Consider the following 26,383-nt stretch of genomic DNA (forward strand, 5'->3'; position numbering starts at 1 on the left):
GACCGATACAAGTAGTTCTGGTACGAACCCGCAAAAAGAACGCATGGTCAATGTAATGTATCTGAACTCTGGTGTTCGTAAAGGCCCATAGACGTTATGGCTATGATTAAATTATTATTTGTTTTCCTGGTCATAATTTATAAGACTCGACAATATTTTCTTCAATCTGCATTAGGATTCTAGGATTCAGTGTTTCCGTCAGACAAATAAAAGTAAAAAAAATAGACAAAAAAAAACAAGGAAATAGCAACATCTTTATTAATACGATTGGTCGGTTTTAACTTCATTAATAGACGTACTATGGCGAAAAATTCTAAAGCTTTTCGCATTTTTTCTTTCAGTATCACATTAAAGATATTAAACAATGACTTAATAGTAGGCCTATAATTAATATCTATATCAATCTTCAATGGAATACATATTTCAGACTTAATACATTCACCTTACATAACATTGTATATCGATATAGTTATATATTCTATGCTAAATAACTAATACAACAGACATCTGGAGTAAAATTTTCTCATAATACGAGGTATGGCTATATATGATGGAATGCTATTATGAGAATATGACAAACAATCCATGATAATTTGCATAGATACTTTCAGAAATGTGAAATCGCTTGCAATAATACAAAATTATATAATATTATTATCAGTAAAAATATAGGTAGTTTTTTTTCTAATACACGTACACATACATTAAAAATAACAAACAAAAAACATATAAATATTGGATATTAGTATTCACATTTATATTTTACTGAAAGACTATATGGAACAACGATTTATTTATGACATAGTATGCCTGTTATCTAGTCACACAATACGCTTTGATTATTGGTTATGCTCAGCAGATAACCACTTTGACCTAATAGCGTCGACAATGAATTGGCGTCAAATATTGACAATAGTGAAAATTGCTTTCCCTTTTTCTTTGCGTGCAGGTCATTTGAGTTTAATTTGTCCATAACCAAAACTCAAAAAGGAAACGAAACTTCATAGACTCCATTTCCACTTCCAAGAGCCTCTTGGTACTTAATGCATATTTCTGTCATTGCATATTAGAGTTGTCACCCTTGTAAAAAGGTATCGATTGTGATGTCATTATTTTGCATTTTTTAAATATAGTGAAATATTATGTTACCTCTCAAACATATGACGTCACAATTTTTACCTACCCGCAAGGGCATATACCTCTATAATATAGACAGAATATTGATTGCCCGTTTTTGACTAAAGGTTGATATGTATAAAAATGAGGCAGTTTAACATATACTATAACGTATAAACATGGCAATGAAATATTTCAAGTGCAATTCTTAAAACGCTATGTTATATATTATGCATGCAATTACATCTAAACTTCTTGGTTAAGATATTAAACTTGAGCGTTAGTATCAATCACATGGGCAATAGTGGTCTCGTTCAACCTCATTCATAATCCTGTGTCCTAATCCGCCACCTTCCAAGGCCTGTCAATGGAATTTGCGTGATATTATTCTGTTATATTCCTTAGCAAAGAATATTTTCCTCCAGCTTTCGCCAAGTCTGCACTTGTTTACTGGACTAAAGCTCCCACAAGGATGAAGATTTTAATTGTCCTAAATGGTTTATTTTGGTTTTGAAACCAAAGCCTGGTTCAAAGTCTATACTTCATCTACTAGGACAGTTTGTGTGTACTGGACCCCATGAATGAGCACACACACAATCACGAAGTAGACTTTGGCAATGAGTTTGAGGTGCCCTGGTTTCTGAGACGCGGAAAAACTTCTGTCCCCAGTATACGTTGGAATGTGAATCATCCATACTTCTATTCTGGATATGTTATAAAGTCGAACTATCCGATGATGTCGTGTTTCATTCTTCGTTCTGGGGTGTATTGCCATTAAGCTGTTCTGTCTCCGGCGATTCTATAGTTGCTGTAACTATGATAGTTTCCTCTTGCATCCGATAAAACGGTTTCTTCAGTATAAATACTAGATAACTACATATGCCTATGACACACAGACATCCTGTCACGTAGATTTTTATGTTCATACACACGTAATTAGAATATATGTATCCTACTGTCATTCCACAGGCTAGAACAAAGTTATAAGCTGAGTAGGCGGCCTCGGGCTGATTAGAATACAGTGTCCCAACCAAACCTGTAAAAACAAAAACATATAGTCCTTCTTTGCATATTATATAGTTACCTCTATTACGGAAAGGTATCCATTGGGACGTCATTATTTTGTGAGCGAAACTCGCATCGTTTTCTCTGCATTGTTTGACGCTACGCTCACAAACACATGACGTCACAATCAAGGCAATATAGATAATTATATAATATGCTAATATAAAATAAGGTTTAATGTTAAAAACATAGCGAATGATCCAATACATTTTTATTTATTTTGTGTCTTCTTTTCGATTGTTAATGAATTTATTAATATAAATCAAAGAGACATTGAATAAACGCTTCATTTATTGACTAATGATATACTGAATAGCATTTCCTTTTCTTTTATTGTTTGGAGCTGTTTTTTCTCATGTGAAATCAGGTCAATTTCAGATCAATTTCATATGATTTTCAGCTCAATATCAGGTCAAGGTTTTGACCTGAAATGACCTTTTTGCTCTTCACCTGAAATTGTCCTGAAATTGACCTGAATTTACCTGAAGACATATTGCCTGTGTACAATAGTGACATTAGCATAACCAATTACCGAGCTCATCTTTTTATGTGTTTTAATGTGACGTGGTAGCAGAAGCAAAGTTATTTTAATACATGTACCTCGATTTACCTTATTTAGCATGATGATATGATATAGTTAGCAATTCAAATGAAGTAATATACTCCTTTCATTACGGGCTTAAGTTTTGCACAATAAATATATAAATTTTACTAAGTAAATCAAATGTTTAATTCAAAATAGTAAAAGATTTTAAATTGTCATTTTCAACCACACATGCATAAATAATATTTCGTCATTAACATTATAATTTGTGAGCATTAAACATTTCATTTAAGGCTAGAACAAGAATGTCATGACACCAGGTGTACACCTGTAAAACTGCTGTAACTCTGTTTAATATATAATATACACAATAATAAATATTCATGAGTAATGCTCACTGTTTAAGTGTGTAGTCCAGATGCCCTCCCCTATCCCCCATAAAAAGGCCAGTGAAAACACGTAAAGCATGTCGCCATTGTCAGCTGTCCAAATCGACATCGCCAGCAGAGCAAAGAGATCCACCACGGCAGCTGTAAATATATAATAGATAATATCCCAGATGACGAAGTAAGACAGATTAATCCGGGCCTCTTTGAAACAGTCTAACAGATATGTTGCTCACGCGTTAAAGTTTATATATATATTTATTAGTGAATTGCAATTTATCTATCTCAAATACCATAGCTAATTGAAATAAATTTTCTATACTAATTTAAGAAGGGTGTAATCATGGGAGATTATTTGTTGTCCTGATTTTGTTTCACACAGCAATGAACATTCAACTGTATTCGGTAATTCACATGTACTTATGAATACTATAAAACGGACAATAAGATAAAGATAATTAATGATTTAAACATATTTGATTCCTCAATGTTGATAAACAAATGGATTAACAGAAGAAATGCGATACAAAATCACTATTTGATACTTATCTTTTAATACTTGATATTCATCATCGACAAAATATATATAACACAGTTATGGAATGGGAAAAGGAAAACTATTTTGACCGATGCTCAATTAGGATTTAGAAGGGGAAGGTCAACGACCGACGCCATATTTGTCTTACAGACCCTTATTAACAGAAAATTAAAAAATAGAGGTACACTTTATTGTTGTTTCGTAGATTTCAGAAAATTTTTTGATTATATTGACAGAAGTAAAGTGTGGAGAATATTGATTAATTGTGGAATTCATAATTATATTATCTTTGTATAAAACGTAAAATCGTGTGAAAAATACAACGGTCATTTGAGTAATCATTTCCCAAATAAATCTGGACTCTTCCAAGGCGAAATATTGTCACCTGTTCTCTTTTCACTATATGTAAATAATTTCGAAACTAATTTCATTAATGATAATTGTCCTAGTAATGAGTTATAAATGTTGAATCTTTTCTTATCAATGTACGCTGATGGCATGGTTTTGTTTGCAAACACCCCAGAAGGATTGCAAAATATATTTGACTCTTTACAGGAATACAGTAGAACGTGGAATCTAGAGGTTAACGCTGATAAAACTAAAATTATTGTTTTTAGAAACGGAAGCATTTTACGTAATAACGAGTCGTATATTTATAATAACCACAATTGTGTAATTAAAATGGAAAATTCTATAAAACCCAGAAACATATAGCAGAAGAGAGAAGAAAAGATTTTTTTTCCTGATTGTCATATTTAAGAAATCATTGTCTGAATACAGAAACTTTTCTGTTCTGAATTTGATTCGCATGTTAACAGTATACTTAGTTATGCGTCTGAAATTCGAGAGTTTTATAAAACCCCGGATGAAGAAAGTGTCCATTTAAAATTTTCTAAACAAATATTAAAAGTAAGGAAATCTTTCTGTAATGATTTGATATACTGTGAGTTAGGACGGTTACCTCTAATTGTATGTAGAAAATTAAAGGTGTTTAGATATTGGCTGAAATTACACAACGTATATTGAAAACATGCTATGATGAATGTGTGAGACAAGATGATATGATGTGTGGATAAGAAATGAAAAAAACGAGTTAACAGTTCTAGGACTTAATTACATGTTTGAATCTCCTTATCTTTTCATGTTGCGTTAAAATATTAAAATATAGACTAATTGATTCTTCAAAACAAAGCATATTATCAAATGTAACTGGGTCCCCTAAAGAATTTTTAAACTAACACTTGACTTATTTTTTTATCTACTCATAAATTAAATACAGACATAGGGAGACATTAAAATGTGTTAAGACGTAACAGAATTTGTAACGAGTGTAATTTGTAACGAGTGTAATTTGTAACGAGTGTAATTTGTAACGAGTGTAATTTGTAACGAGTGTAATTTGAAGGATATAGAAGGTGAGTTTCACTTTATTTTGATTTGTCCATTTTATATTGATCTCAGGCGCCGATTAATTAAGCAGTATATTACAGAAAACCATATATATTTAAACTGATAAAATTGCTTTGTATAGGAAATGTCAGAGAGTTATCAAAAGAGTGTATTTAGCTTTAAAGAGACGATGATCAAAAATATATGTATCCTGTCATACTTAAGTGTTTCAAAGTTGAAATTAAGTTGACATTTTATGGTATTGCAAATTTTATTTTTGATGTCATTCTCCACTGTCTAAACTACATTGTAAATATATCTACAAATGTAATTATGCATATGTATACATGTTTTGTATCTATAAGTCTAAGGGCTTTTGGTTAATGTTTTGTACCTATAAACCTAAGGGCTTTTGGTTAATGTTTTGTACCTATAAACCTAAGGGCTTTTGGTTAATGTTTTGTACCTATAAACCTAAGGGCTTTTGGTTAATGTTTTGTACCTATAAGTCTAAGGGCTTTTGGTTAATGTTTTGTACCTATAAACCTAAGGGCTTTTGGTTAATGTTTTGTACTATAAACCTAAGGGCTTTGTTAATGTTTTGTACCTATACTAGGCTTTTGTAATTTTGACTATAGTCTAAGGGCTTTTGGTTAATGTTTGTACTATAACTAGGCTTTTGTTAATGTTTTGTACCTATAAGTCTAAGGGCTTTTGGTTAATGTTTTGTACCTATAAACCTAAGGGCTTTTGGTTAATGTTTTGTACCTATAAACCTAAGGGCTTTTGGTTAATGTTTTGTACCTATAAACCTAAGGGCTTTTGGTTAATGTTTTGTACCTATAAGTCTAAGGGCTTTTGGTTAATGTTTTGTACCTATAAGTCTAAGGGCTTTTGGTTAATGTTTTGTACCTATAAGTCTAAGGGCTTTTGGTTAATGTTTTGTACCTATAAACCTAAGGGCTTTTGGTTAATGTTTTGTACCTATAAACCTAAGGGCTTTTGGTTAATGTTTTGTACCTATAAACCTAAGGGCTTTTGGTTAATGTTTTGTACCTATAAACCTAAGGGCTTTTGGTTAATAAAATATTGAATCATATCATATTTCTTTCTTACAGGTTCAAAATGATTTTATCAATAAAAAAAGGAATTCAATAAAGTAACCTCCCAAAGAAGGTGATCCATTCAATATTCAACATTCTTATGTAATATTCATTCATACCTCAAATATGATTTTTAATCTTTATATGCACTTATATAATTATTATGTAAATAATTAGGATGGAAAACTACATTTTTTATTTTTTCTCAACTACAGAATAGATATACACGTGATATAAAAATATAAAATAGCATTTTCAATTCGTTGAAAGATTTCATATGTATCCATGTAGTTTCAGCGTTTCATTTTTTCCTCTGTAGATGCGCAAAATAAGCATTGTGCTGGCATACCAATCAAGATTCACATCGTGGGCTATTGTCATTGGCTGCAGTGCCGTTGAGGAAATGTATGGCGATATCATCAGTAAACAAGGACACGACGATAGGATTCGAGGATGGCGAGACAAAATTTTTGTCTCCGTTGGACTTTTGCAACTCACTTCAACGTCATTTTTTTAATCGTTTTGCGGCCACTCAGTAGTGACCAAATAATGCATGACTATATCTTGGGGTCAACTGCATACTGTGTGCTATTCAAAACATCATCCGATTTTGTTCTTTATTTATATAAACATTATTATGAAATGATATTGTAATCTTCAGTTTGGAAGAAATAAAGACTATTATAATGAGTAGTATTATGGATAGACTAGTACGTAAATATGAAGGAGTAATGTTTAGACGTTAACCGGAACAGTACATGCTTTCAGTGAACTATAAGATAGACCGTATACGTATACTATAAACCAAATCAATTATCGCAGGCGAGTTGATTTCCCGAGCGAATAGAAACCGTGAAATAAAATCGCCGCAAAAATGTATCCAGTTCAGATACAATAGAACAATGCATGCGAGTCTACACCGCGGAATCATATAGGTATGAAAACACGAAATGAAGTCGCCGCGAACTCAGGTTAGTGCGATTTTGAGTACAACTTGTCTGTCAATCACAGAGATTTAAATATGAACTTTCAGCGTTGAAATGCCGAACGATATTATATTGTATTTTGGAATGAGTAGTTGAACTAGAGTTGAACGCTGCATCAAATCAAATTAATGAAAGGCAGATCTTGATTTGTTTTAAAGCATTATTTGATTGTATAGAAAATACACTGGACCAGCCTCGATACCAGTGATTACTATGACAACCGTTACTAGTATATCCACCCATGGACTATCTCATACTAAAACTGGAGGCAACAGAAGACAAGGGTAAATTGATCCTTTGATGTACATCAAAAACTTTGTGGTATGAAGATTGGCGTCGCTCTCTCTGTAATCTTCAAAGGAAGTCTCTTCAGGCCTTTGATTGATCAGGTTTTTTTCTCTCCTGAACTGCGTTTAATTTTACTATGAGATAGTCCAGAGGTGGATATCAAGTCGGTGATAGTAACCCCTGGGGTATCGAGGATAACAATGAACTAATGTAACATGCTTGTATCCTTAGGCAACGGCCACGGAGTATGATTGATAATAAAATCACCAATAAAATAGTTTGTTATTTTCTGTCCATGCCAGGTGCACATGTCCTAAGTCAACTTTTGGGTCAATGATATCGCTGAATCTATTATCTCATTATTGTGCTATCGGAATTATCTAGTTTAAATTCGCTCTGATTACTTTGAAGAAATTATTATATCGTTCTTTCGTGGGCAGAATATGTGTGTGATTTTAGATAAAATGCCAACCACAAATAGTAACCGATGTTTGACTAAATCTATTTTATCATGGAAACAATATCGCCATCATTTACTCTCTTTTTCAGATCAAATTCAAAACAATATTATACAATGTAGTTACATAATATAGAGACCGTATTCATAGAATGACCAATGTAACTGAAGTGAGACATGGTGAGACGTGATCAGGCATACCGTGCGTTACAGTATGGTGTACATATATGTACTTGTAGTTTGCACCAGGGACTGCTCAGTCATATCTATATACGTATACTGTATATCGGACATCAGCAATCTAGGTCTATGAATCATAGTGTATATGATACATATAGTATACTAAATACATTATCAATTAAATATTGCTTTTGCGGTTTTTTTAAATAGTAAAACTAAAGATAAAACAACCCACAAAGTAATGTGTGCACTATTAGATAGTAGAAATAATTACCTTGATGGTAATGTAATACGTGGTGCGTGTTTTAGGAGACTTATATTTTCGTGTTGTGTCATCTTGTATGGTGGAAATATTGCTCTTTTTGTAGTGCTATATCACTGAAACATGCCGCCGAAGACACCATGCAACACAACCCACCTGGTCAAATTTCATACACGCAACACACCGCATACATGAGAGACCGTCCTTACATGACCCTGGCTGTTAATATGACGTTAATTTAATCAAACAAACAATTTCATATTTATGTATACTATAATATACCGATATAATTTCGAGGGATAATCAATTCATAAACACATTCTACAATTCTTCTTGACCTAAAATTCATGATTCAAAGTCTACTTCTGATTGTACGAAAAGCGATGGACTTTGGTGCGAGATGGTCAATCCTACTTAACGGCGCGATTAAATATCGAAATGTAATTTCCGGTGTACGAATCCATAATGACCTGTCCAAATGGTCACTCTGTTTACACCTCTACTATCAGATATAGAAAAGGTCAAATATGTATATACAAATACTGATTATAGTTCACCAAGGTCAGTACCTCCTTGAATTATTTGTATCACCTAATTTCAATCTGAATCTATCAAAACAAATTGACAATTTTTTGATAAAAATGAGATAAGATGACCAGTGACTAGAGCAAATATTTATATCATAGTCTAACGCAAGATGATAAGCAGTAAATGGTTTTCCATTGTAATTCTGTTTCTGGTTCTATTACTGTTGAAATAATATAAAAAAAATATACAGCAAAATATACTGTAGTAGTCGGTTAATTTCACGAAGATGATATTACGCGATTTCGCAAGATACCATGCAGCATGTCACCAGAAGCCTTGAAAGCATCCGTGAGAAAAAGAAATTGCTTATATACATGTATCTTACTTGTATAGCCAGCAGTAGTGCCAGATTTTCAATTTGTTTAAATTCTTTCTCGTTGCAAGTGAAAATTGAAATATTTTTTGCCCACAAATATAACAGGATATGTATTAATGATGCTCATTCTTGAGCACTGGACTCATTAGCTCATTCACGTCATAGCTATCTACTACAAATATAATATAATTTGTGATATACAAATAGTGGTTTGTTTATTTCGAGAAAGTGTTTCGCATACTTGTATTCATTAATCTCAAATAAAAAAAATCTGTCCAAGTTCTATAAAAAATTCATAAATGTAAATGTATGAAAAAATTTGCGCAAGCTAATGGCAGAATAATTATATCATAGAACAAGAGGGCGCTTAGTTAACGACTGCACATGACCCTCCATGCGGCAAAACAACTACTATTAACCATGTTGTTTATTGCTGTGTATTCAACTTGTCATTACTGTCAAACTTCAGGGATTTATACATGAGTACTTGTTGATTTATTTGTATGCACCTACTTATTGATTTATCTCATAAAACATTTCTAGTACCAACATCACTCGAGGGAGGACAGAAACCTAACGTTACTAATGTCCGACCTACTAATTCTATATGGCATTGATCCTAATGATGGTGGTGTTACATATAGATACAAAAGCAAACCATTCATAATGATGAACGTAGACCTCCAAGCTATCTTTATTAAAACTGTATTTCAGTATTTTTATATCGTCATTAGCGAATGACAACAGTTTTTGTAAATGCATTGTTATATGTCAGATTTGTTCGCAGAGGCTTAGATTGGCTTTGTTTTCGTTTTTTGAAATAAAATTGTTGAAATTAAAAACTGTCATTAGACTAGTGTAAATGTCTAAACAGGATATGCTCCCGGAAGAATATTTCAGATTATAAAGCTCCCGGAAGAATATTTCAGACTATAAAGCTCCAGGAAGAATATTTCAGACTATAAAGCTCCCGGAAGAATATTTCAGACTACATGTATAAAGCTCCAGGAAGAATATTTCAGACTATAAAGCTCCCGGAAGAATATTTCAGACTACATGTATAAAGCCCCCGGAAGAATATTTCGGACTATAAATAAAGCTCCCGGAAGAATATTTCAGACTTTCTGTTTCACATGATTCAGATAATTCGTTCATTTGAGATATGACTATAACTACGTTCACAGGTGTTTAAAATAAGTAGACAAAATATATCAACGGTCCACCACATATCGGACAAATGTGCTGTCTGTTTTCCATGTTTCACAAATATAATCAAATATGTACCATGTAAACAAACATAAAAAGTGAAATTAGCTTCTTTAAGTATGACACATAATCAAAAGTCTTACAATATATATTTTTTGTAAAAATATTATCAGTTAAGTACCTACCGGTTAAGAGAAAAAATGTTCTATTAACGATTTTGGAGGCGAATCCAGTGGAAAAGGCAGTTAATGCAGCACTGGTACCATACACTGCCACGAAGTAGCCCACCATGTCTATCCCATAGAGACACCCAGCAAATGCCTACAACACAATAGTAAAAATAAGTTAATGATTAAAATGTGTGCCGTATTTTTCATACTCACGAATGAAGATAAGCTTTTAATATGTTATTCATCACCAAAAGTTCCTATCATTTTGAAAATTACAGTACTTTCAATGCATTGCATGTTTTAATTTTACAAGTACAACTGTGAGCAGAAAATGATTTTTAGCCGTAGTGCCAAAAAGCATTACATGTACATGTATATGTATAGGGAAACAAATACCTTCGGTCAGATTATGAAGCCAAATTGTGGTCTTCAATTTCATTTAACATTTTACAGTGTTATTAGTAATTGTGAAATGACTTTTGCAGGAATATTTCCATCTAAACATACATATGACATAAAAAAACAACAATTTTACATTACATACTTTCTGTGATGTTACTAACGTTTATAAGGCATCTGAAGCCATTTGAATGATTTTCACGGCTTAATTCATCAAACTTATGATTTTCTATAGATTAATGAAGAAAAAATACATGTCAAAATTTTCGCCCAGTTACGGCACATATAACTTTAATCATAATAATCATCATATATCAAATTATAGAAAATATCATTACTGAAAAGTGACAAATACAAATAAAATCATCATCGTTTTTTATTACAAAAATTATCACACAGAAAAAAAAACCCAATTTTATTATAGAAATGTATCTAGACGTCCTTAATCACGAATGCCGGTGTTTCTATTAGGTCATCGTTGTAAACCTACGCGATCGTACTACGTACGTTACGCTACTTTGACCACCGATGGTGATCAAATGATTTCAGGTTGACTAGATAATTTATAGACTTTAATTAAGGATTAACTTGAATAGATTTTTTTATGTTAAGGATATATATCACAAAAATCTGAGTGTACCCAAACTCAGACTCTGTGATGAGAGTACACTCAGGTTTTCGTGTTATATTTCCATAACATAAAAAATCTATTCAAATTAATCCTTATAATTCAATTTACTAAAGATAATCTCTTCAATATTCAAAATTAATTTGGGGACTCTATCGTGTATAAATCATTACGCCGTCAACTCAGCCAATCTGAAGCAACGTTACAAACGGCGACGCCATTTTTTCTTTTATGGGCTAATAAAGTAAATTTTTAAGTCAATGAAAATACTCGTAACAAGCAAAACTGAATTATTGAAAAATATTGTAAAACAAGAATCAGGTTGAATCATATCGCCACTTGTAAATATAATAAGCCATAACACTTTGTGTTGCATTTATACAATCCTAATGCTTTAAGCATAAAAAATGTTGATCCATAAAAGATAAATGTCTCATAGTATATAAGCTTGCTATATCTGTAAGTAAACTGATAAGCACAAAAATATCTCTATCAAAATGTTCCTAGAGCAGTTTAAATACGTAAGTTTAGTCATATCATTAGGAAATATATGTGGAATTAAATTGAGAACCGGTAATCTTAGCTATGCGGTTTATTTAAAGTACACTAAGATTTTTCTTGTTACATCTCCATAACATAAAAATGTGTTCAAGTTTATCCTTTAATCATTTTACCTGTGATTCCACTTTTAGTTATAATTTGCTCCTATTAATTATTACGCAGTCGTATCAACCAATCAAATGCGACGTTATAAACGGCGACGTCAGTGTTACGCTATGTAATGTGCGTTTACGCAATTTATCTCGTGCTCCATTGGGTTTATCATCTCATAAACTAAACAAAGTAAGAGGTTAATCCTTAAATGTTAGAAGCAAAATTGAATTATTTCACAATAAAGTAATTTGTCATTGATGAAGTACGAATAGACTGTTTCTTATGAGTCTGAACTCCACCGATAAGGATAGTTAGTGTAGGCCATTCCGCTATTGGTCTTCCACCTTTTGATGATGAAGTGGAGTCCTATGTGAACAGACATAGATATTCAAGGGTATTCTATGACTATCCACTACCATCTCGTGCCAGAAGGATCATAGTGATTCATAGGCATTGATATAGATGAAATAAGCATAAATATCATTTTCTAGACTCTTGATAAGTGTGTTGATATGTATAATTCATACACAGAAACAGAAAAAATATAGAACGAATCAGGAAACACTTTATGTCGCTTTCCTGAAACGATCTATCTTCACAAGTTATGACAACCGGGTGTGTATTGGGATGACAGTTCCGATCAACTTCCATCTGATACATTATATTTTAAAGACAGAAAAATGTAGATTATTTACCTAAAGAGTCTATTGATTTCATTTAATGACTTTAAATGGTGTGACACACGCCGAAATCAAATAAATGTATGAAGTAGGTGTGTCTTTATGGGTGGATTTAAATCTACGTTGTTCGTAAAATTGATTGGTTTGATATACGATGTGCATACTTCAATGAATTTGGAGTATTCCGTCTTCGCATATTACAGAGTTAGCTCCCTTGCGGGTAGGTATCGATTGTTACGTCATTATTTCGTGAGCGCAATATACGCCGTTTTCACCGAAACGTATGACGTTACGCTCGCAAACACATGACGTCACAATCAACACCTACCCGCAAGTGCAGATAACTCTGCAATATGCAAATTGGGAATAATAGAATAAATGAGCTTTGAACAGAGAGGTTAAGAATCTCTTGAGTGGAGCGACAGCAATGTTCAGGTATGCGAATCACAATTTGCTATGGAAATAATGTTCACGTATTTAGAAGGTAGCACAATCATTTACATTCCGCTGGAGATAGTGTTGGTCCTTGCTACTGACTGAATTATTAGTAATAACATTTTACATAAACTTCAATATTTCAACTTCATATGACATACAACTAAACATTTTTTAAACCAATACCGTATAGTTATAGCCCTTTTATTTTGCGGGTATGATATTTTCACGATTTCGGGGCATAATACTTTGATTGGAACCATTTGGTCCGCGAAGTGTTATGAAATAGTTGAACCATACAATTTCCCATTCTTTAGTTAAATTCCCGAATTTGTATATCTGCGTATAAATGCACTTTATGGAGAACATCTCCTTGAATCATTGTTAGAATGGCAAGAGCATCATAATGACCATCCGTGATACTACATGGGTTACTATCACTGTGATTATATCCACCCCTAGACTATGCCATAGCGAAATCGATGGTTCCGTGTGCGACAACTGATGATACTGGTAGTGCGATGATTTGACTACATCCTTTGACGCTGGGCGTCGCTCTCTAGATAATCTTCAAATGAAGACTTTAACGGGCGTGTGATTGGTCAGGGTTTTTTTTCTCTTGAAATGCCTTCAATTTTACTATATGGAATAGTCCAGGGATGAATATTACGACAGTGAAAGGAACCTCTGGAATATAATTGATGTATGATGACTAAATCAAATACCAGTATATATCAATGGATGTCCCAAAAAAGACAAAAAGTCATTTAGAACCATGCTTTTCAAAATCATTGTGTCACTATCGTTATCAAAATCAGACCACTTTATAATGTAGCTATTGTTTGTTCAGCAGATATTTTTTTCTTATTGAGAATTTCGACTACTTAAGCACGGTGTTGATAATGCGTGTTTACCTTGTACCCAGATAGTTTGGCTATATATGGCAATAAAATACTTAATGAGGTCATAAGTTATCGATATCAACAACCATTACATAAGGTAGAAAAAAAATCACCAGAGGTCATTGACACCATACATGTGTATGTTTCATAATACCAGTATGTAAATGTATCTTTATCTTTGTATGCCCTGACCTCGGCTACTAGCTATAACCTGACGGTTATCATCAGTTCTGACCCATTATATTGACCTCAGGGTTATGCTCTCACACAATACAAAATAGAACACAGACTTGCTACACCACAAATCCGTAGTATGACAAGAAAACTACTACTTTTCGATGACAACAATTGAAATTACCATATTGAGGTTAATTAAATTGTGTATTTGAGAAGCACTGCACCTTTGCTCTATCTGACAGTATATGGAATCGTGTTTGTGACCATCATGTGGGGGAACTATTTAACTAATAGGTACTGTCACTGCTATGTCATTGGGTAATTACATACGCCGGGTGTTATCTAGAATGTCTATTCACAAGTAATTAGTTATTGAAAAAAAATGGAAAGTTAACGGATGGAAAAGGTATCATTTTGCATTCAGAACCATGCACAGATATTTAGTCTTTGACAGCACTGGTTTAAAAAAGGTCTCTCGCTTACCTTTGTAACTCTGACTTACCTGTATTACTTCAACGGAGAAGAACGCTGTCTGTATCACGTGAATCTGGCTTACCTTTGTTACTTCACCCGGAGAAGAACGCTGTCTGTATTCCGTGAATCTATCTTACCTTTGTTACTTCACCTGAGAAGAACGCTGTCTGTATTCCGTGAATCTGACTTACCTTTGTTACTTCGCCGGAGAAGAACGCTGTCTGTATTCCGTGAATTTGACTTACCTTTGTAACTTCGCCGGAGAAGAACGCTGTCTGTATCACGTGAATCTGACTTACCTTTGTTACTTCGCCGGAGAAAAACGCTGTCTGTATTCCGTGAATCTGACTTACCTTTGTTACTTCATCGGAGAAGAACGCTGTCTGTATCACGTGAATCTGGCTTACCTTTGTTACTTCACCGGAGAAGAACGCTGTCTGTATTCCGTGAATCTATCTTACCTATGTTACTTCACCGGAGAAGAACGCTGTCTGTATCACGTGAATCTTTCTTACCTTTGTTACTTCGCCGGAGAAGAACGCTGTCTGTATTCCGTGAATTTGACTTACCTTTGTTACTTCGCCGGAGAAGAACGCTGTCTGTATCACCTGAATCTTACTTACCTTTGTTACTTCGCCGGAGAAAAACGCTGTCTGTATTCCGTGAATCTGACTTACCTTTGTTACTTCGCCAGAGAAAAACGCTGTCTGTATTCCGTGAATCTGACTTACCTGTATTACTTCACCGGAGAAAAACGCTGTCTGTATTCCGTGAATCTGACTTACCTTTGTTACTTCACCGGAGAAGAACGCTGTCTGTATCCCGTGAATCTGACTTACCTTTGTTACTTCACCGGAGAAGAACGCTGTCTGTATTCCGTGAATCTGAATTACCTTTGTTACTTCACCTGAGAAGAACGCTGTCTGTATTCCGTGAATCTGACTTACCTTTGTTACTTCGCCGAGAGAAAAACGCTGTCTGTATTCCGTGAATCTGACTTACCTTTGTTACTTCACCGGAGAAGAACGCTGTCTGTATTCCGTGAATCTGAATTACCTTTGTTACTTCACCTGAGAAGAACGCTGTCTGTATTCCGTGAATCTGACTTACCTTTGTTACTTCGCCGGAGAAAAACGCTGTCTGTATTCCGTGAATCTGAATTACCTTTGTTACTTCATCGGAGAAGAACGCTGTCTGTATCACGTGAATCTGGTTTACCTTTGTTACTTCACCGGAGAAGAACGCTGTCTGTATTCCGTGAATCTGAATTACCTTTGTTACTTCACCGGAGAAGAAAGCTGTCTGTATCCCGTGAATCTGACTTACCTTTGTTACTTCACCGGAGAAGAACGCTGTCTGTATTCCGTGAATCTGAATTACCTTTGTTACTTCACCGGAGAAGAAAGCTGTCTGTATCCCGTGAATCTGACTTACCTTTGTTACTTCGCCGGAGAAAAACGCTGTCTGTATTCCGTGAATCTGACTTACCTTTGTTACTTCACCGGAGAAAAACGCTGTCTGTATTCCGTGAATCTGACTTACCTTTGTTACTTCACCGGAGAAAAACGCTGTCTGTTCCGTGAATCTGACTTACCTTTGTTACTTCACCGGAGAAAAACGCTGTCTGTATTCCGTGAATCTGACTTACCTTTGTTATTTCACCGGAGAAAAACGCTGTCTGTATTCCGTGAATCTGACTTACCTTTGTTACTTCACCGGAGAAGAACGCTGTCTGTATTCCGTGAATCTGACTTACCTTTGTTACTTCACCGGAGAAGAACGCTGTCTGTATTCCGTGAATCTGACTTACCTTTGTTACTTCACCGGAGAAGAACGCTGTCTGTGTCCCGTGAATCTGACTTACCTTTGTTACTTCACCGGAGAAAAACGCTGTCTGTGTCCCGTGAATCTGACTTACCTTTGTTACTTCACCGGAGAAGAAAGCTGTCTGTATCCCGTGAAACAGAATTAGAGGACTGATCAGAAGAAAGTTACACTCCGCGGCAAGTTTGAACACTGACTTGGTGTCCTCCACGAAGTCCACACACCCTTGACTTGAACACAGTACCTCCTTTAAAGTCTTACTGCCATCGAGAAAAAATGCATAACCCAGCATAGCAGTCGCCATGCATGCTGTATACACACCGAAAAGAAGCGTACGGGTTCCTGTTTTCACTGCCCTTTCGGCATATTCATCAAAATTGGCATGACAAAATCTGGGGCCACACAACAAGTCTACGGTATCCATAGTCCTGTATCCATCTATATTAACAATGACTGTGGATGAAACATTGCTAGCATTGGCGAATGATTCAAGGCTCCTGAAATTTGTATAGTTTTTATTTCCCAATGAAAATTGCAGAAGTGTCTCACCTTTGTCGTAAGAGAGTATCAGCGAAGTTAATAAAGCCCCGAACACAGGTGCCAATGAACCAAAAAAGAAGAAGACACCAAACATTCTTGCTTTAAGACTTCTTGAAAGTATCCCAGGGGATCTCCTTTCTTGGAGTTGCATTACCAGATCAACTACATAGGTACTGACAGCTGTCCACATGGCTGCCTGAGAAGCCCCGCACAGTACAGAAATCGGTACCAGCAGGTACAGGTTCTGGCTGAGATTAGCCACCACGAAGATGATCTGTATACCTAAGGACACGACCAGAACCCACTTGGTGGTAAACCGGCGGACTATACTAGTAGTAACACTGCAGGCCAACATGAAGCCCCCATAGGTCCCCGCCATAGATCCCAACCCTAAACCGTTCTCATGATTGATGCTACTGGTGATGTTCCGTATTGAGGAAAAGCTGAGGAAGAAGAGAAACCAACCAACACTTAGAACTAACAGCTTAACGTATCCCTTCTTCATCATGAGGTCCATAGTCTGATACTGACACTACAATTAAGGTGTTTCAGACAGCTAAAATCTAATGATGAACGCCAATCGTGTCTGTATAGTGGATTCTCCAGGTATATTTCCGTCAGTAATTTCCTATTGAACGTCGGATGTGGATTTCAAAAGGGTTTTTTCTGAAATCTGAACAATAAAGGTGCTTCCGATAGTTGAAATACAAACGCGTTTCCGATTCTTTGGCTCTAATTGTGTCCCGATTAGTGCTTCTTGTAATTAGTTCCAGCTTAAAGATCTTTCTGAACGCCGAACTTCTACTTCAGAATGATTTGGTAGTACTATCTCGGTTCTACGTAGTTTTAATGGTAGATGGTAATCCTTCGAACAAATTTCCAAATCAATTTCTTTCAAAAATGCGGTATATTTCATCCCTGTTATCTAAAGTCTTCGTTCTTCGTAGAAACTGAAAATACATAATTTGATCACTACAACACTCATTCTTATTAAAATGAAATTCGTAAAATATGGAGTTCTTTCAAAACGCTCTTTGAAAGGTATTCCAGCCAATCTGATTAAAATACAGATCAAATAAATATAGTGTATAATGATGATCTGTACTTTAAGCAGATTGGTATTCCAGTCAGATGATATGGACGGATTATACGGTCACAAGAATTTAGAAAGTGAAAAATCTGTGGGTACTATACTTACATGCTAACACTGTTCGCACTGACATCTTGTATACATGTATGTTGTTCCGGAGTAAGATCTCGTTCATCATTACAATGTGTATCTATAGCTGGCTACTTATCGATATGGTAACTCGATAGGAGAACACCCTACAGTCGCCAGTCATCGCCTCACCACACATCCTATGTACACCCCGGAGCGGTGAATCGAGTGATTCGGTACTAATACATATATAAACGCAGACTCGCACAGTTCAGCATCATCAGTTGTGAATACACCAATATGCATAAAACACTTTAAATCACCAGTATGATACATCCCACAGGACTAGTATCAATTAATGCGATCCTAACAGATTATGAATGTGTAGCATTTGATGAGTTCAGATCTTTAATAATGATCTATATATGTATTACATCCAAAATTGCATGTCATATGTACTAATGCACGTATACAAAGTAGAGCAGTACTCGACATGTTATTAAAGTCCACCTGTGTAGATAAAATCAGGACATGTGTAAGTAACATGTACATCCCTGTATATATATATATATATAATGTATACAGGTATACCTGTGTCGCTATAGTTGTTTGGAAACGAAATATGAACACGGAGAAACACGTGAAACTAGTGTACACATGTTTACTTACCCAATCGACGTATATGTGTGCTACTGCGTTATTTTGAAACTAAACAAGAACATGGATGGATTTCTGAAACTCTTGTATTTTTGTTTATTTACACATTAAACCTGTATACTACCATGTGTGTGTGTGCTACTACGTTATTTTGAAACTAAACAAGAACATGGCGAAATACCTGAAATAGTCGTGTTTATTTCCTTGCTCTGTTCAGTCATAAATACTTTACTGTACGTGTCAGGTAATATACACACCAAACTGAACGTCCTCGATGAAAATAGGATTTTTTGTTTGCCTAATGATAATCCTCAGCAACAAAATAATAACACCTGTGTTTTATGTGCATATTTTAAAAACACTTCCCATAATTCACAAACACGCATATTGAAACAAGTCAATTATCCGAAGTACAGTGTGGAAGTCCGAACATCGTTCTGTTGTCAATCTTCCTTCTCTATTTGACCTTTCACCCTTTTGCCATTTTAGGTTTAACAACATGACGATTTTTATTTTCATTTTCTATGTTGGATGCATTGTTACGATTTCCCTTTTTTCTTTTTAGTTATTTTTTTTCTTCTTCTTCTTTTTTAATTGCTACTGCAAACTATCAAAATATGATATCATATTTTGATAGTTTAAATTACGAGATTTTTTTTATTGATCCCCCAGATAAACAATAAAAATAGAAAGTACATTAATATCTCTTCAAATATTTACGGCAATATTGAGTCATCTTCAGATCAAGGAGATGCCTTTATATCTTGAAACCCCGGCCTGGTACAATGCACAAGACTAACCTTTTGCCCCAGGGTTTAAATTGTGTGTGTGTTGTTTTTAAAATCTCGATGAATATCAATCTGTATCATTGAAAAGTAAGGTATTTAACATATGTATTTTGTAAGAAAACTGACTATCTTAATTTCTGGTAAAATTGAACGAAAACGTATTTGAAAACAGACTAGTCTACTGCTACACTCTGAAAAAATATATTCTGGAACCCAACCAGTATTATTATTGTTTTTCATGAGATGCAAACATTTTTTTCCCGTGTCATGACTACTGTTGCTTCACTGGTAGGGTCCCAGTATATATGATTATATTGAACCGGTGGTAGAGAAATTTATATTTCATTGCTGATAATCCAAAGGGTCAAATAATAAATGTGTGCCTGTACATTATTAAGAGGAAATATAAAAAGAACTCATTTTTAAAAACAAAACAAAAGAAATCATGAAAAACATTCTGTTTTAAAAAAAAATACGTGTATTCTATATCAAGAAAAAATGACTAAAAATCCACTTTTACCGTATTTGAAAATAAAAATAAAGATCGTGTCGTTCCGGAGCGTCGAACCAAGTTAGATGGGGAGTTAACCGCCGATCTAACCAATATCCGGTTTTACTCCGTCCAAACGCTTGAATGGAACACCGATAGTCAAGCGCCATTGTTACACCGACTTGTAACCGATGACGTGAGGCATCATACAGACTCATACAGACATTTGACAACATTCTGAACTGATCAGATCATCAATTTACCTGTAGATACAATCTGAAGATGGTTTTGGAAAGGTTAAAAGCATCCATTCGATATTTCTATCTACAATACACCCTGGTCACATCCCTATACATGCTGGAACCGACGGAAAGACGAACGTTTAGTATCCTTTTTAGATGTGGAAAACCGCACCCGGCTACAGTAGTATTGTACATTACATCTTTGATTTTTAATCTCGTACAGCCTGCTTGTACTAAGCACAAGAAAGTCGAGCGGTCGTATCTGCACTTTTAAACCAGGTTGTCCTGAAATACTTCTCCACTACAAAGTGTTGCACCTAGACACGAAATTCCCTGTCTTGATTTTATAATCAGATCTAGATTTGTTCGATTGGTATATCATTCAGACAGGGATAAAGGATTAGCCTAGCTGCTCTGCTGTAAAATTATAATGTGTATCTTTATATCATGCTATTAACCTGAGCTATAACTAGATGTTAAATTGTTGTGACGGAACAGGAAACTAGGTTTAAAAAGAATGTGTAAATAATCCTGTGTAAAAGTTGTTTGAACTACAGTACCGTGCCAAAAGTATTCGGTCACAATGGCGGCGTGTTAACGTCGTGTCAATAACATCGCTGAAAATGGCCTTGGCATTCATTGTAAACGTCACTGATGATGACGTGCGTCATTTTTAGGTTTGCGTATGACGTCATGTTACGTCACACAATTTTTTTTGTTGTCGTCTGCTTTCTGTTTTTCCCGTGGACGTGTATTGCCAAGATGGGCCGAAAAGGAAAAGAACTATCAATGGGCGTTAAAAATATTATCGTAGGGATGTTTAGGAGTGGATATTCACGACGAAAGATAGGTATGATGTTAAAAATACCCAAGTCCACAGTTATTGACATTGTTAACAAATTTTGTACATGTGGTTCAGTGGAAAACAGGCCGAGAAGCGGACGACCAAAGTTAGTGAATTTGCGGGATTATCGTTCTTTGGAGAGGATTGTTAAAAACAATAGGAGGGATTCCCTTACTGATGTTACCATTAAATACAATGAGCAAAGTAATGTTTCGACTTCTAAAAGAACACTTCAGCGACATCTGAGCCAACATGGGTATACCAGGTGTGTTTCTAGGAAGAAACTTGTCGTGAAGCAGAGTAACTGAACTAAGAGACTTGCTTGGTGTAGAGAAAAGCGGAGATGGACAATATATAATTGGAAGCGAGTTATTTTCTCGGATGAAAGCAAAATAGTTATTGGACAGGACCACAGAGTTTATATATGGAGAAAGCGGGGTGAAGGATGGCGACCGGATCTTGTGCAGCCGCGTAATACCCAAAACAAACTCGAGGTTATGATTTGGGGGTGCATTTGTTGGAACGGTGTGGGGACATTAGCTCGAGTGGAAGGAAATATTAATGCTGCAAAATATCAGGAGGTTTTGGAGGAAAATCTTTGGCCAGTTCTTGCCAGACATTTTCCTACTGGTGGCTATTTTTTCCAAGACGACAATTCCCCAGTTCACCATGCGAGGTCCACCCAAGACTACATCGCCCAGAACGGAATTAATGGAATGAGTTGGCCCGCTCAATCACCAGATTTAAACATAATTGAAAATCTTTGGTTATTGATAAAAAGAAAACTTCAGTCTCGAGTAGCAGCTTTGAAATCGGCAAATGACTTGTTCTCCGAGATTCAGAGCATTTGGACGGAGATCACACCTTGCTACATTCAAAGCTTGTACAACACGATCCCTAAACGAATTTTAAACGTAATCAGATTGAAAGGACATCTTACAAAATACTGAAGGTAAGTGTGTAATACCGTTGCAATCGACTGTTTAGTATATAAGTAAAATTAATTTGGAATTCGTTTCGTTTTAACCGTCATGTAAACACGCCGCCATTGTGACCGAATACTTTTGGCATGGTACTGTAGCTATATAGTGTCTAATCGTTTTGTGATGTTAGTGTATTATGTAATGATTCAAATGAAGAGAATAGAAGTTAGTATAAAGTTCTATAGCTGCAACAGTCAAAGAGCCATAATTTCATATGGTATACAGTAAAATTTGACAATGGTTTAATTTTTCAACACTAATTACTGCATGTTTTATCTTTTTCCTGTTCTAATAATATAAGAGATATTGTTGGTAGTAGAAGCCTTTACTCATTTTACAGGGAAATGATGGAAGCTTTAATTAAGAGCTTTGTTTCTGTTCTTTTTTTGTTTTCTTTTTTTCCAACTTAATTTTATATATAATTTAGCTTATTATGTTCAAAAGAAATAAGCTAAACTATATATAAATTAAAAGTCAGAAAGGAAAAAAAGCAGTTGCCAGGTACTGACCGCTGGTCAGTAGTTTTTCTCCAGGTACTCTGGCTTCCCTCCACCAACAAACCTGGCACGCCCTTACAGGACCCTGGCTATTAATAGGACGTTAAACAAACAAAAACCCAAAACCCACGTTAAAAAGACTGGGTTCAGTTTCCTCGTCAAAAGTCAAAACACACCTGCATTCCACACCTTGCTTCAAAAAAATATTTGTTCAATGCTGTTCCTTCATATAGCATTCAGCATAATTGGGAATGAAAGAGCACCAGATCATCTGTTATCAGTATCATTTAAAGGTCAAGTTATAATTAAGTGCTTGGTATTTTCCAAAATGTAATTCACCATTATGAACCTTAACAGATCTTTAGACTCATTATTGCTTGCTGTGATAGCCATGTGTGTATACACTGGTTGTACAGTACTACCAGGACACGTCAGACTCCTGTTCAAGACCCTGGCCTACTATACCTATGGAATGGAAGGCTTTGGACAGATAATAAAAACAGAATGATACATATTCCAGCAACATCAGATCTGATGAATCTCCGTTATATATTTCATACATTTGAACATTAGACAGCTGTCATTGTGTTGAAAAAGATGTGAATGTAACAGTAACACAAAGGAAGTACACAATGTTCAATTGTAAAATTTTTGGATTTCTATTTCCACAAGGGATTTCAGTTGCCATTACACCTGCCTATATATAGACATATATTAACTTGTTGCTTTCACAGTGGATTACAAGTGTACTGTAAATTGAGAAACTAGTAGTGAGATGGATTTTAATATCAAAAACATACTAATTAGTCAAGTTAAGAGTTAATTGCCCTTATTTTTTAATTAGTTTAACTTTATTCAGAAAAATGATAATATCATTCACTTTCAAAATTTAGATCACTTTGATTTTCAAGACTTTCAGAATAACATCATTAGTCACATGGCAGCTGCTGTGATTTATTTGTTTATAATATATAATTTTATACTGATTAAAGTGAACAGTCGGGCAAGGATGACTAAAGTCGGTAAAAATGGTGTGAATGTATCCAGTGTAATTTCTTATGGAATAGAAAAATAAACTTTCTCTTCAAAATCTGTCTGCGTAAGTAGAAATTAATTTAAAGTATAGGAATCCTAAAACGTCCTCTCGGCTGACTATGTCCGTGGTTACATTTCCACGCAGCCTCGCTTTCAATGCTTTCAACTTTTCTTTATTTCAATGGTCAGAAACTGGGAAACGTAAGCAGAGCTTGACCGTCGTATTAATATGTGAGCACTTTTGGAAGGCCAATGAACGCATTTAGACTGGTTTTCTTTGCCCGACTATTCACTTTAATATTAGCATATGTAATAGTAAATATACAGTATAGTAATTAGTTTATCTAAAAGTTTGTCTAAGAATAGAATTTTTTCACTTCGCTAGTGTGACCCATTAATTGTTGCAGGTATTTGAATTCATTATGGATTAGTTATTTGGGGAAGTAAATGCGCACTTAGTTCACAATAATTGATTCAGTTGTTATGTTACTATATATCCAGACTTTTAAATAGTCTGTTTTAATTCTTGCCTATATTAACTGCCTGATATAATCTTTTTGTGATATATGGTTTTAGTTATTGTTTATAATTGTTTTTATATTTTGATCATTAATTTGGTGCTAATACCCGTTAATTAAAAATCAAATTTTTAATTTTGTGTTCATAAATAATTTAGTGTTTTCTTTACACAGTACATGCACATTCAGCAAGGTTACATATATATGATTTTAATTTTAAACAATTTTTTTCTAACTACAGACAAATTGTACCAAAGCAAGTTTTAACATCCTCTTCAAAGCAAGTTATTAACCCTAATTGTAGTGAGTTTTGAGTTATTGTATATATTGTTTATAATTAATGTAAAGTGTACTTGCCTGTATTTTATTCCAAAGAATTTTACCAAATCAAAGGGTTGTTTACTTTGAAAAAAATATATACATGTACTGCAGTGTATAATGTCTTTTAATCTTAATATGGGCCAAATCATGTTTTAATTGTCAGCTTTGATTTTGTTTTATCAGTACAGTGTTCTCTGCTTTAAATTTTTTATTTATCGGTACAACAGAAGACATGTACCATGCAGGTACCAATAAAAGATTAAAAATTGTGTTTATGCCATATTTGTTATAGTGTTTTACTTAAGGCCAAAATAAGAAAGTAAATGTGTTCATGCAAACATATCTTGCCATAGATGTTGAGCGTTTTTTTTTTTTCTTTCTCTTAAATCTTTTATATATACTGTTCAAACAGATGCCACCAACAATTTTTTATTGTTATTTCTTTATATATGTACCTGTGTTCTATAGATCTGTGTGTGACCATTTGTGAAAAATTGCTGAAAAGTGAAAAAATTGCATATAATTTTCGAGATTCATGCATCTGATTGTGATCTCTAATCGTGCAAATGGTTAATTTTTGGGTAATTCAAACAAAATAAAAGAAATACTGATGGACCAGTTTTAAATTTTTGGAGTTTAAACTCTCCATCAGCAAACGTCAGCTTGAATACAGACATGCCTGTATATATAGCTAGTTTAAGCAATGTAAGGCAGAAAATCTTGCTCAAAACCATTATAGGTCATATCATGCCTACAAATTGCTGAAGTTCAAACTACATGTATGTGTGTGTCAATTCAAATTAATCGGAGGTTAACCGTAATCAAAAATTGTCATGTCATTGGGGATAATCTGAAGGGAAATTTTAAATACAATGTAATTGTTAATTTCATTTGTTAAAATTGCACCAAACATACACTGCCTTCCATAAGTTCTGTTACATGTTCAAATTTGCTGACAATTCATCGCTAAGAAAACTCATGAAAATGCTATTAAGGATTTAGAGTGAAGATAAATAAGTTGATTATTATCTACTGATGTCTGTATTAACAATTTTTACATGTTTTTATATTTTATGTATATTTGTAAATATTCATGTGTAAGACAACTTTTGGAGGGCAGTACCAGATACATGGTCTATTTAATCAGAAATGTATTAATGATGATATAGAAATGGAATCTTCTTTCAAATAAAATATTTTTATGCCATACATCTATCTTAGTGTTGTTCTTGAAAAGCACATTGTCCAGTTTGAAATGAATGTATCCAGTAAACCACAATTGGGGTATCACTGTTTCCCCCTTAATCTACGGGCGTCAAGCTTTACTATGCAGTTTATAATACAAAAAAACCACAACTTGATCCAAAAACAATATAAATTGAAAAATTTGGCCAGAACAATTTCTTATAGGCAATGAGATTGACAATATTTTGGCAATATGACCCCCTGGGGCAAATAGGGGAAATTCGGTTTCAAAAGAGATCTAGAGTTTGCGGGGTAAAAATATGTAAAAACTTTAAAAAAATGTTGCTTGACTAAGCA

At 34.4% G+C, this 26,383-nt stretch overlaps 1 protein-coding gene and 1 long non-coding RNA gene across 2 annotated transcripts; one reads left to right on the forward strand and one right to left on the reverse strand.

Annotated features, from left to right (window-relative positions):
* Positions 1-235: 235 nt before the first annotated feature.
* Positions 236-18,962, reverse strand: LOC138318293 (protein unc-93 homolog A-like). The gene is made up of 5 exons (XM_069260514.1): positions 18,506-18,962; positions 16,862-18,257; positions 10,610-10,745; positions 3,124-3,255; positions 236-2,152 (listed from the first exon to the last, which is right to left on the reverse strand). The coding sequence occupies exons 2-5, from the start codon at positions 17,822-17,824 to the stop codon at positions 1,863-1,865; spliced, it is 1,521 nt and encodes a 506-aa protein (XP_069116615.1). The 5' UTR covers positions 17,825-18,257; positions 18,506-18,962; the 3' UTR covers positions 236-1,862.
* Positions 18,963-20,469: 1,507 nt separating this feature from the next.
* LOC138318294 (uncharacterized) lies at positions 20,470-26,050 on the forward strand. Its single transcript, XR_011207865.1, has 2 exons — positions 20,470-20,786; positions 23,333-26,050. It is a non-coding gene; the product is annotated as an uncharacterized lncRNA (long non-coding RNA).
* The last annotated feature ends 333 nt before the right edge of the window (positions 26,051-26,383 follow it).

The sequence above is a fragment of the Argopecten irradians genome, chromosome 3 (assembly GCF_041381155.1).
Source record: "Argopecten irradians isolate NY chromosome 3, Ai_NY, whole genome shotgun sequence".
Classification (NCBI taxonomy): Eukaryota; Metazoa; Mollusca; class Bivalvia; order Pectinida; family Pectinidae; genus Argopecten; species Argopecten irradians.

What these genes read in the sequence shown, in the direction of transcription:
- LOC138318293 (XM_069260514.1), bottom strand. Translation starts at nt 17,824, where the DNA reads ATGGACCTCATGATGAAGAAGGGATACGTTAAGCTGTTAGTTCTAAGT. An exon ending in TCTCCGGTGAAGTAACAAAG is followed by an intron (nt 10,746 to 16,861) that starts GTAAGTCAGATT and finishes ATTGTGTTGTAG; the next exon opens with GCATTTGCTGGGTGTCTCTA. An exon ending in AACATTTTTTCTCTTAACCG is followed by an intron (nt 3,256 to 10,609) that starts GTAGGTACTTAA and finishes ATATATTTACAG; the next exon opens with CTGCCGTGGTGGATCTCTTT.